Raw genomic sequence first — 12,820 nt, 5'->3', positions numbered from 1 at the left:
TACTGATTCCTAATCCTATCCATCCTAGTCACACAGAGTACAAATCTTAACATCTTTAACTCTGCCACATCCAGCTCTGACTCCTGCATTTTTGTCAATGACACTGTCGCCAACCCATATAACATAGCTGGTCTCACTATCCTCTTGTAGACCATCCCTTTCAATCTTACTGGTACCAGTCTGTCACAAATCACTCTTGACACTCTTCTCCACCCATTCCACCCTGCCTGTACTCTCTTCTTCACCTCTCTTCCACATTCACCATTACTCTGAACTGTTGATCCCAAGTACTTAAACTCATCCACCTTTACCAACTCTACTCCCTGCATCCTCACCATTCCTCTACCCTCTCTCTGATTTACACACATATATTCTGTCTTAACCCTGCTGATCTTCATTCCTCTGCTCTCTAGAGCATATCTCCACCTCTCCAGAGTCTCCTCAACCTGATTCCTACTCTCACTACAGATCACAATGTCATCTGCAAACATCATAGTCCACGGGGCCTCCTGTCTGATCTCATCTGTCAACCTGTCCATCACCACTGCAAATAAGAAGGGACTCAGAGCTGATCCTTGATGTAATCCCACCTCCACCTTAAATGGATCTGTCACTCCCACTGCAGTCCTCACCACTGTCACACTACCCTTGTACATATCTGTACCACTCTTACATACTTCTCTGCCACTCCCGACTTCCTCATACAATACCACAACTCTTCTCTAGGCACCCTGTCATATGCTTTCTCCAAGTTTACAAAGACACAATGCAACTCCTCCTGACCTTCTCTGTATTTCTCCAACAACACTCTCAGAGCAAACATTGCATCTGTAGTGCTCTTTCCTGGCATGAAACCATACTGCTGATCACTAATAATCACCTCCCTTCTTAACATAGCTTCTACTACTCTTTCCCATAACTTCAAGCTGTGACTGATCAATTTTATCCCTTTGTAGTTACTGCAGCTCTGCACATCACCCTTATTCTTAAAGATAGGTACCACAACACTTTCTCCATTCCCCAGGCATCCTCTGACTTTCCAAAATTTCATTAAACAATCTAGTTAAAAATTCCACTGCCATTTCTCCTAAGCACCTCCATGCTTCCATTGGGATGTTATCTGGGCCAACAGCCTTTCCATTCTTCATCCTCTTCATAGCTGTCCTTACTTCCTCCTTGCTAATCTGTTTCACTTCCTGATTCACTATCCCCACATCATCCAGCCTTCTCTCTCTCTCATTCTCATCATTCATCAGCCTCTCAAAATACTCTTTCCATCTACTCAACACACACTCCTCTCTTGTGAGTACCTTTCCATCACTATCCTTTATCACCCTTACTTGCTGAACATCTTTCCCAGCTCAGTCCCTCTGTCTAGCCAATCGGTACAGGTCCTTTTCTCCCTCTTTAGTGTCCAATCTCTCATACAACTCTCCATACGCCTTATCCTTAGCTTTCGCCACCGCTCTTTGCCATACGCCTCATCTCCTTATACTCATGTCTACTTTCTTCATCTCTTTGACAATCCCACTTCTTCACCAGCCTCTTCCTCTGTATACTCTCCTGTACTTCCTCATTCCACCACCAGGTCTCCTTGTCCTCCTTCCTCTGTCTAGCTGTCACACCAAGCACCTTTCTAGCAGTCTCCCTTACTAGTTCTGCTGTAGTTACCCAGCTATTCGGTAACTCTCCACTGCCTCCCAGTGCCTGTCTTAACTCTTCCCTAAACTCCACTTCACAATCACCCTTTTTTAACTTCCACCATTTAATCCTTGGCTCTGCTTTCACACTCCTCCTCCTCTTCTTGATCACCAATGTCATCCTACAGACCACCATTCTATGCTGCTTAACTATACTTTCCCCTGCCACCACTTTACAGTCTCCAATCTCCTTCAGACTGGCCCTCCTATATACATATATATATATATATATATATATATATATATATATATACACACATATATATATATATATAGCGCACACATAATTTATATATATAAATATATATATATATATATATATATATATATATATATAGATATATAGATATATATATACACACATACACACACACGCACACAAACATTTAAACATTTTTGTGTCTGTGTGTGTTCGTGCCTCCTAGTATAATCTACCAAATGTCTTTCTTCCACATCACTAATGCAGCTTCTCAAACTCATTTCACATTTGTACTCCTTGTAATATCCAGAATCACCACCCAGATTGTTTCTTAAATCTTCAGGAGAAAAGCCACATTAGCACATTTTCAGCTAAAGCCCGTCCTTATCTTCATTCCATCCCAGTCCTAAAGACTTTGCTACGAGTTTCCTAAGGCTTGTGTGCTTATGCATTTTCCAAAAAAGATCAAGAAGCTTTTAAGGAAAGCTGTAGCTCAAATGTACCTCAGAGACTTCACTGAAACTCCCCTTTTGTAAACCTACTGAGGTCAGACAACTGAAGCCTAAACTTTCTGATGGCCTACCTTTAACACCAGATGTTAGCACGTACTACTTTCTTCCCTTACATACAAGAATTAAAATTCACAATGATTTTTTCATGTAGTGTTCTTTGTTTTTCACATGCTTAAGCTACTTTCTGCCTCTCTATGTCCACTTTAAAATGTGCGTATATAAAACCATCATAAGCACTTTGAGCAAACAAACTTGGCTTGTGTCTACTAATTAATGTCAGTTTTGGCACCACTAAGTTAAATAAATACCAAGATGCTAACCTCCATGGCCCTACCATAAACACTCATCTCCCACTATTCCTTATAATCTTCCTACTCTTGAAAGCACTTATTAGTGAAGACACAAATCCTTGAGGAATATTTGGTGCCTGCAACAAACGAACATTTTTAATTTTTCTGCCCATGTGAATACCACTCAAGACCCTGTGACATGCTTTACAAAAGTCAAGCTATATCCTAATACAGGCTTACCACATACTTACTGAAAGAATGCCTACTTCCATTTTCAGTTAAAGCAATGTATCATCACAAATTCTACATTTCTAATCCTACGCTTTCTATGCACTCCTAACATGACAAGTGTCCTTGTCCTTCTCGTATAACAAAGAAATTCCATCAATACCAAACCTGGATCTGTGGCACAGAGGGATGAAGTCCTGGCAATGACCAGTGTTTAACTACAGTGTCTCAGATGCTACAACAGCTGGGTGAGGGAGGGTAGGAGTGAACTGTTGATGCCAAAATGAGCATGCATGTTGCGGGGAGGGGGGGGGGTAGTAGTTACAGTCAAGCCAATCACCACCTTGTGGGCAGAGGCATACAGACAATGAACAGGATTGTAATCTAGGTCCAGCTAAAGCTAGTAATGGTAACCCTCTGCATCATGAGTGGAAGCATGCAACCTGTTGGGTAACAGCATACCTGAACCTTTTGTGGGGATGGTGCTCATGTCAGTCAGCAGGGGTCAGGATTTGGGTTATAAACAGAAAAATCCTGGTTGGCTTCCAGAAAGATAGCTCTGCAACTGGTTCTTGCTTCTCAGGAAATGAATTGGCCACCCTGAAATGAATGAATGAACCCACGAGATCACGGGGTTATTTGTCGACAGTGTAGAAAAGAAAATTCTATCAATCCTGGTTAATGAGCTCTGGTCCTTGCATGCGGAATCTTATCCCTCTCTTACTGTTAAGGACCAAAAAGACAAGACGACATTCAGACACCATCTTCTTTTGAGACTCAGTTACTAGGCAGAATGAGAATGCTTTTGGTAAATCAGCCTTCTCTCAACATATTAGCTGATCTCAAGGATTCTTTCTTAGGAAAAATGAACAATGTAAAATTGTGTACAATCTCCGTCTCTCTCTAATAAAGTTGTACTCCTCTAGTTTAGTTTACTTTAACTTTTAATGTTTTGTATCTCATTGCCTACATCAAACCCAAAAATCACTCAACCTTGATTAGTTTATTTTATCTTTAGTTGGTAGCTGTGAAAGTAATCTACCATCAAATGGCATCCCAAACTCTTGTACCTCCAAACTAAACTGTCTCCTCCACTCTTGTCCTTCTGTTCCCAACTGCCTTCCTACGTATATACCTGGAATTTTTGTAAGCCCTTTGGCTTCTCTTCTTAACAGGCACCACATCATTATGTTATAAATTAAGAAACTTACCCTTATAACTGTATAACTCATGCTTATTAATTTTGTACAAAAAGAAAGCCCTTCGTGTATGTATGCATTCCTGACCATCAGTGCATTGTATATTAAAATAGTCTTTTTGTCTTGCAGACAATATCAGCCCCAAGAACATCCCACCATTAAATAATGACATACATCATAAGGTACACCTTCCTTACATTTTTATATTAAATTCTCATCCCTGCACTGCTCTTAACTTCTACTTTATCACACTCAAGGTTACTTGGCCTCCCAGCTCTAATACCTATTCCCATCTTAGTTGTTCCTGTCTCATATTAATAAGTCCTTAACCTTTTTATCAAGTATCAACTGAAATTACATCATTATGATTGAAATGCACATTAAACATAACATTAGCCATTTTTATGAGAGCAGTCACATACAGGCATGCATTCATGAACTGTTTGTAGATTATATCAAGCACTGAGGCACAAGCACTCACGGACACAAGGCCTAAGTTTCATTTAAGCACCATTCTCAGTCAAACAAAATGTCTTCAAGAACTTTGCAGTCATCAAAATGACAGATTCCCCTCTTATCTTCCTTCCATGTCATCTCAAAGCCATTTTTGCTTTCCTCTGCTACACAAATCCATAGCAATCAATCTTACTAATCACTTTCTCCACTTTCCCTTCTGAAACAATTGATCTTTCTTCAGGCACCTCCTTAAAAACCCTTAACCTTTATTCTCATCTGCTGATTTCAGTAATCTGCCATCACTTAACTAACGAATGCACGAGTCAGCTGAAAATTCATGCCACTGATCTCTACCATGCGAGTTCAGTATCAGACTCAGATCCCTGCCCATCCCACAGTGGAAGACAACTACTTGCCCATGTGATACTTCTCCCTCCAAGCCAGCCCTGTAATGGTCCACATCTTTCCCCTATACAGGTCATGTGTATCACAACTCAGAACCCTTCCTTTAACTCAGTAAGCTAAGTTCAGTAAAATTAAATACTGGGTATCTTCATAATTTATAAGACTTATTTATGAACCTCCCCACCCACAACAAACAAAGAGTTAAACAAATATAAATACCTGAAAAAGCAGCATGTCTTAAAAATTAGCTTAAATAAAGCACAGATGCTTACCGCTGAAAGGAGACTAGAAGAAATGTTATCTTTGTCTTCTACCAAGATAATAACATCCTACAAACAAGATAAGAAACAAATATATAACAAAGATGGCAAACAAAATGGCTACTGGTTATGACAATATTAAAAACTCATGTTCAATGCAACAGAAAAAAAATGTAAAGGTGTATACAAAGCAGATATATTATTCACCTGATCATAGTATCAGCAGTCAACTAGCTTTAATTTCTGTATTTATATTTAACCACATTTCCACAAACTTCTTGTGAAAAATTTGCGTGGGCAAATATTTTCCTGTATTAAAACATACCCATTTTCATCCTGATACCATGCTCTTACCATTTATTGAACTGTCAATTTAATTCAGAAATTTTCTACTAAGCATTTACATCCAGCTGTATCACCTTGCATACGAGAAAAAGAGGAGGTTTCTAGTTGGTGTACCTTTATTAACTCAGGAACATGATAAGAATCTAGCAGGTTGCGGATGCCTCTGTAAATATTGGAAGATATTGCCACGTTCTGTTTTAAAAGGCAGAAAAAAATTAATATTAGTTTTGAAACACTATCAAAATTGGTCTGATACAATCTAACTGGAATTATCCGAAATGTAATTTACTTCTCCAAATCCTGCTATGTCGTTGAGGAGTGGTCTAGTCATACTTAAAAGCAGCAATTTAAAATATAATAGATACATGTCAAGCAGGACAGACATTATGAAACAAGAAATGAAACTGTACCGTCTTTTTCAGTTGATGGAAGTATTGTCTCAGATGCTCCTCCTTGGCCTGTACCTCTGAGTCACTCATGCTGTCAATCAAGTTATAAAGAAAATAGCCAACAGCTTCTACAGAAAAAAAAAAAAGAGAAAGCGTTCCACAAAATTACCGGGAATGTCAGGTTATCAAGATTAATTTATTACAAATTATTTTGGTGTAAGATGTCACACTGATGAGAGGCTCTGAAATGGTAACAATGATCACTTGGGCATAGAGATTATGTGGTTTGGGAGAATATATCAAACCAGGGTATGAAAAGAATATTATTTTCAAACTCACTGACAGCTTTCAACTATACAATCTTACTTCAGACATTTTTTTCTTTTGTGAAACAAACACATAGTGGATGCACTCCCTCATCTCATTGTGATAGCATGGTTACAGCAGAGCATTTTGTTTCTTAAATGTTTATCCCTACATGCTTCTCTCCATTCTGTGAAATGTCATGTTACTTTTGGGTATGTAGCAGTATGGTCAGCAACCTGCACAAGTCCAGACAGATGAAACTGTTGTATGGAGAGAGAGGCCATGATTAATTCAACAGTGGGCAATTACGCCTTTTCTGTGCAGATTCAAGGTATGACAATAATGTATTACAAGATTATTGTTTGAGCTACTAGCATACAAAACAAATCTTAATTTTTATCTTTTATCCCATCAAAATAAAAGACCCACTAAAATAAAACATTACAGCAGAAGAATCATGTACAGTTTTAGGACTCATGACCACAAGAATATCTGGTAAATTCATTTACAGTCATACAAAAAATGAATAACTGTCAGAAATTAATAATAAACCAACATGTACCGTCTTGGCTCCCAGTAACTATATTTATTTGAATGTATTTGCTTTACATGTTAAAATCTCATGTAAATGTTTAGGTTTCACTGAGGAGACTTTATGCAATAAAAAGATATGCAAATCATGCAAATACTACTGATATAATTTTTAATCAGCTTTCAAAATAAAACTTTCACGTCTGGTGCATCTGTTCTACAGAACCATGCAACACAATTGATGCTTTCTGTGCCCTTTTCTAGCAAAACAAATCAAAAGGTCCAGGTAATCATCCACCCAAACATGCTACATGGTGAACTTCTAAGGGGGGATATGGGTCAAAACAACTGTGTCACTTTCTCTTGCATCTGTTCGGCAAGTAGCAATTTACAGACAACATCCAGTTTACTCATACAGTTGTCAACAGTGAGATCAATCAGCACTTATTAAGCAAGTTCTGCATTGGCAGCGATATTAATTCCAAAATTAACCAATTTTCAATGTAAAATAAAAAATGGACAAGTAGTTCAAAGTCCTTAACTTTACATCAGGGAAAAATGTGTTTTGATATAAAACAAATGAGAATAAAACATACTACCATGATGTCTGTGCAGCAAAAATTCCAAGGCTATTTTATTTGAAATCAAATTTTAATGAGTAGCAATAAAAAGAAATATATTTTTATGTCTTAAAGGAAATGTAAATAATAGCAAAGTACTACTTCACTATACACAAACAATACTTGATGGCACAGAAGTATTATGCTCTGCATTTACATACAAATGTAAATGGCTTATTTCATCAAAAAGTGACCGACATCCAATCCAGCCCTGTGTCACAGGGAGATGAAGCCCAGACTATGACCCAGGTACTTACAGTTTAAGTAGTGGAAATGGTGTAAGAGGGGTATCGCTAGGAAATATGAGCTTCAGTCACTGATACCAGATCACCTGTATCTTAGCAGTACAGAAATGGCCAAACCCATCATATTAGTGACACCTATTGGACTGCAGGTGATCAATGGCTGAATTGATTAGGAGAGGCTTACGCTATAAAGCAACATATGTCCTGCTGAGTGGGGGGGTCTGATTTGAGTAGAAGCACATTCCATTTTCCTACCCACACAGTTACTAAAAGTCTGTTGATGGACTACGGGTAGGAATGGGGCATAATTTTGAGAAGTCATGACCACAATTTAAAGGGATGGTCCCTCAGAAGAGTGAAACTAGATCAAGAATAGACACACTGAAGAAAGGAGAACTGATTAAGACTGTGGAAAAAAAATCCACTGGATGTTTTTCAAACTCTGGGAGGTCCCCAGCCAGAAGCCGTAGTGAAAAAAATTTCAAGGGAAAGGGAAAATTCCTAGAAAGAAAAACAGGCAAGATAAAGTGAACAACCAATAGTCACACCAAGTACTGGTATGAACTACCTTTCCTAGGGGAACATTGGGACAGTGAAACCCCTTGGCTTGTCCTAGTAGGAGAACAAGTAGAGCTTTTTACTGCACAAGTTACTAGGGAAGAACCCCTGATCTAACTCTCCTTCAAAGGCACTGAAGTTGAATTTAAAAAAAGCTCAGGGGAGCGATAAGGCTAAGTACAAGACTGAATATAATCAGGGCCGTGTGAAAGGAATCTACTCCAGAGTTTTCTACTTTCTATTATGAATTACAAAATTACTTGCACCAAAGGGTAAATAAAGAAAAAGTGTTTTAGCAGCTGCTCATACTCGGACCATACAAGAACTTAAGTGATGAGACTGGCACACAGCAATGTACTTGAGGGCATCTAGGTACGGACAAAACCAAGGCTAGGGTTTTACCCAGATTCTACTAGCCGGACATAAGAGAAATAAAAAAAATTTGCAGGATGTAGTTACTGCGAGAAAACAGTCAAACCTTGGTGTTAAAAATCCTCAAGTTCCTATGACTATAATGTAGGTACCCTTTGCGTGGACTTCAATGGTTATCATTGGGTACTGGACTCCAGTATGCATAGATTATGCCACTAAATAGCCAGAAGAAATCACACTCTAAAAGCCCAATGTCAGAGGCAGAGCAAATGAGCTGCTTCTACTATACTTCAGGGTGAGGATACCAAAAGAACTAGAGATTAATGGAATTTAGTCTCCCCCAAACCTCTGTATGGTGGGCACCACAGAGAGATGTTAGACATAACCAAAAAGACATGGAAAGAGAAAAAATGTTTCAAGTGTACTAGAGCATTATAGCAGCACACAGAACAGATTAAAGGCAGAAATACACACACAGAATACACAGAAAGGTCACAAGTAACCCAACAGGAGGTATAGAACAGAAGCAGTAGGAATAGACAGTTTCAAGGTGAAGACCAAGTATTACCCTTAGCTCCCTCTACCATTAAGTTTTTAACAAAATGGAAAGGACCTTTTGAGGTGTCACAGGTTTGGTTCCAAAATCAGACTGAACCATTAGGTTATGAGATGACGTTAGGAAATGAAACAGCATTTCTAAGTTCAACAGTTATCCTTAGCTTAGGGTAGACAAACTGACTGACCTGCTAAGAAAGGCTAGGTTTTAAACTAAATGAGGAACTGAGGGGGAAAACTTCCTTTTCAGACCCCAACAGTCTACTTCGTACAAAGCTCTGCTATCATGTGGTCTTCATGATGCTTCAGCCACCATCCAAAGATTAATGGACATTGTCCTTACCTTCGTACCCCCTTGCCGTCACTGCATGTTTACACAATGTAATCATTCATAATGAAGACTGAGATTCACACCTACCTAAAGTACAGGCTGGAAAACTTCCTAAAACTGGCAGTGTTTACTTAAGTGCCACTGAAAGTACAACTGGCATGACAAAAAAAGTACTTGGGCTACTTAACAGATTGTAGAAGCTTGTCACAATACCACTGATCCCATAGCAGTGGCATAACAGCCCTACAGGCCCATGGCAGAGGTCAAGACCCTGCAACCCTATCACGGTTACTGACCTGCGTACACATGGACAGACTTCTTCACAGTCTACAGACTTAACTCCATACAGCATAAGGATACCAAGCAGTACATCTTTGTCTAATGGCATTTACCCATGGGCAGGGAGAAGAAACAGGTTACATCTGATGCACGGCATCGGGCCTATACACACCATGTATCGGCAGGAGTAGGCACAAGCCTCCTTGTGTGCTCTACTGCTGGTATTCATTGCGCACATTTACCCAAAAATGACTCTAGCATAAATGCACCAGTAAGAGTCCCAAAGCAGCACAATATAAACCACCACCACCACTGGGGTACTCACATTTCCTAACCTTCTATACTCCAGTGAGTTAATCCTGAATACAATAACCATATTGGTCTTAGAGAGAACTGCCCTACATCAGTTGTTTTAATGGTATACACCCAATTATCAGCTAGTGAAAGTGAATGCAGAAGAACATGGCTCTTATTGTTGGGTGGGGGTGTGGCTCCACAGCAACTTCCTGAAAAGGGAATGGGGAGCAGAGGGAAGACTGGGATGGATCTCTCAATAAGTTCACTAATCTAGAGAGTGCAGAAGTGTTGCATATCTGCTGTATTAAAAATACATAGGACAATGGCAGCTGGGGAAGGTGACTGGATAAGGGTATGATTCGTTTACAGCCGAGGCGGTGCTTCACAACAACTTGCAGACAGTTGAATAGGAGCACTGGGAGGGTTACAAATAATGACCAAATGAAGACAAGGCACAGACAAACAGCAGCCCAATGGATGTAAGACCATGGAGATGTGTGAGCTGGACTATGCCCCTGGAAGACAGCTCAGACAGAAAAGGACACATCAAGCACAAACTCTGTACCCATTGATAAGGTACAGTATATAATGGACAGGGCAGGTGAGGGAAGCACACATGATAATTGATACAGGGTGTAGGTGAGAATGTGGGGCACATGATGTCTGTGCTTTGTTGGGAACAGATCAATTTAGGCTGATGACAGGATGCATGTTAGAACACAGTCTGTCCCCATGCTGACCTACTGGACTACTTTGGGAAAATGTCATGTTATACTGAAACATATTAGACATGGCATCTTATGCAGACATAGATGCCACATGAAACTCCTGACTGGTATAGATACACTGCACACATTCTGTGGTTGCTCACTGACTTTAGATGCTTGTCTACATTTACAGGTGCATACATGAAGCCAAAATAATGACAGCACCCAAAGAAGTTTTCCAAGACGGAGACCAATGTGCTACTGAAGTGAGCACGGCTGCTGGATTCTAAGCACAGACTACATTGACCAGTCATTTCCAAAACATGCGTGGTTTGAGTTGGTTGTAGAGGTTAATGCAGTTGGTGTCTACAAGCAAGCAGCCAATCAATTCTGTCACAGAAACACTGATATGACTTTGCATGCCAGTGCGTATGAGAGGATGGCCACAGTTTGGGGGGGGGTCTCCAATGTCAGACCACTCCTGCCAAACTAACCAGAGTGTTTGACAGGAGTAAACATGCATCCTCGCCTACATGGAGCTCTTTGTCTCTACCTGTGGCTACATCCTGCAGGACATGTAGGTCATGTACTGCTACCTCCTCCACACCACCCAGCAGAGGTGAGGCTAGTGCTGCACATCGGCTGCCCACACTGACATTGCCTACATGATGGTCAGGCAAACAGTGTGGCCAGGCTGTTATACTCTCATGGTTCACATTCATCCTTGTCAGTGGGTGTTGGTGCCATTCCTCTGAGGGGACTCGCCAGTAGCAGGGGATGTTCAGTCTGCATCATTCGCTCGTGGGGTCCCACAACACCTGTCATAGATGCACATATGCAGTGCAATAGCTACTTGATCAGTATGGGTTCCTGGGAACACAGCTCAAGTACCCACTCCACCTGGACATCAATCACACCTCAGGAATCACTCCTCCCTTGCACAGTATACCCAGCTCCTCCCAATCACATAGGTTCATACTAGGCTATCTGCCCTGGGGCAATTATAAGCCTAGCCCGATTCTGTATGGCTTACGCCACCCCTTGAATTGAGTATACTGTGCCCTTTTTAAGGTTTAGTTTACTGTGCCTCTGTCTAATAGTGACACGGGAGTAATCCCTGGGACAAACCTACGATCCCCCATCCACTTATCGAGATTCTTCTTGAAGAGATTCAGTGAGGTGCTCTGCCTCACATGAACTGGAATTCTATTCCAGAGCAAAGGGAGCCTCTGGGTTATGAACCTGTCCCTCCAGCAAGTTCTATTTATTTCTGTGCTGAGGTTCAAGTCCCTCGAACGTGTGGCTCTAAGGGATTTAGATTTACTGAGGTGGAGCATGTCCATTAATTCTGGATTTGACATAGCTTTGTATGTCAGGTATAGATCGAAGTAGGCGGTATGCAACTGAGTAGAGCTGGAGTTTTTAACCGAGCAGCATATGGCATCTGTTTGAGACCCTTGATCCTCTTGGTGAGATACTTTTGGGGTCTTTCTAATTGCTGCAGGTGTCGGGTAAGGTACATCCCAAAAGGGGCATTGTATTCTATGATGGGCCTGATGAGGGATGAATAAAGGGGCACGATTACCTCTCTTGATCTAGATGTGAAACCCTTCGTGATGAGGTGGGCTATGTAGAAGGTCTTTCTAACCACTTTGGAAATGTGGTTTTCAAAGGAGAGATTGCTATCAACTTGGGTCCCCAGGTCCCTAATAACTTTCTCTGTACTTAATGGGTTTCTGCCTATGTGGTAAATTTGTGGGCACATTGTTTTTGCCAAAGGGTATGACTATACATTTTTTGGCATTTAGCTTTAAACCATGGCACTGGCACCAGTTATCTGTCTCTGTGAGACCTTTTTGAAGGATGTTTGTGTAAGCTGGATTGTTTGATTATGGCGCCCAGTTTGCAGTTGTCTGCGAACTTGGTGAGCCATAGTCCTCCCACGTTTGCCTGTACCTCGGAAAAGTATATACCGAATAAGAGTGGTCCCAGGACAGAACCCTGTGGGACGCCACTTGTGACCGGTTTCGAGTCTG

The 12,820-nt window shown here is 40.6% G+C and overlaps 1 protein-coding gene across 1 annotated transcript in view; it reads right to left on the bottom strand.

Annotated features, from left to right (window-relative positions):
- The window catches only part of LRPPRC (leucine rich pentatricopeptide repeat containing), a 1,486,422-nt gene that overhangs the window by 838,937 nt on the left and 634,665 nt on the right, over positions 1-12,820 (bottom strand). Inside the window, exons 17-19 of the mRNA XM_044079460.1 lie at positions 6,005-6,111; positions 5,709-5,786; positions 5,262-5,318 (exon numbers count right to left, since the gene is read on the bottom strand). Coding sequence (XP_043935395.1) covers positions 5,262-5,318; positions 5,709-5,786; positions 6,005-6,111 — 242 coding nt within the window. The remainder of the gene's footprint in view (positions 1-5,261; positions 5,319-5,708; positions 5,787-6,004; positions 6,112-12,820) is intronic.

This window comes from Protopterus annectens, chromosome 1.part0, assembly GCF_019279795.1.
Source record: "Protopterus annectens isolate FY-2018-M chromosome 1.part0, PAN1.0, whole genome shotgun sequence".
Taxonomy (NCBI): Eukaryota; Metazoa; Chordata; order Ceratodontiformes; family Protopteridae; genus Protopterus; species Protopterus annectens.
This window is presented reverse-complemented; position numbering and strand designations above follow the sequence as displayed.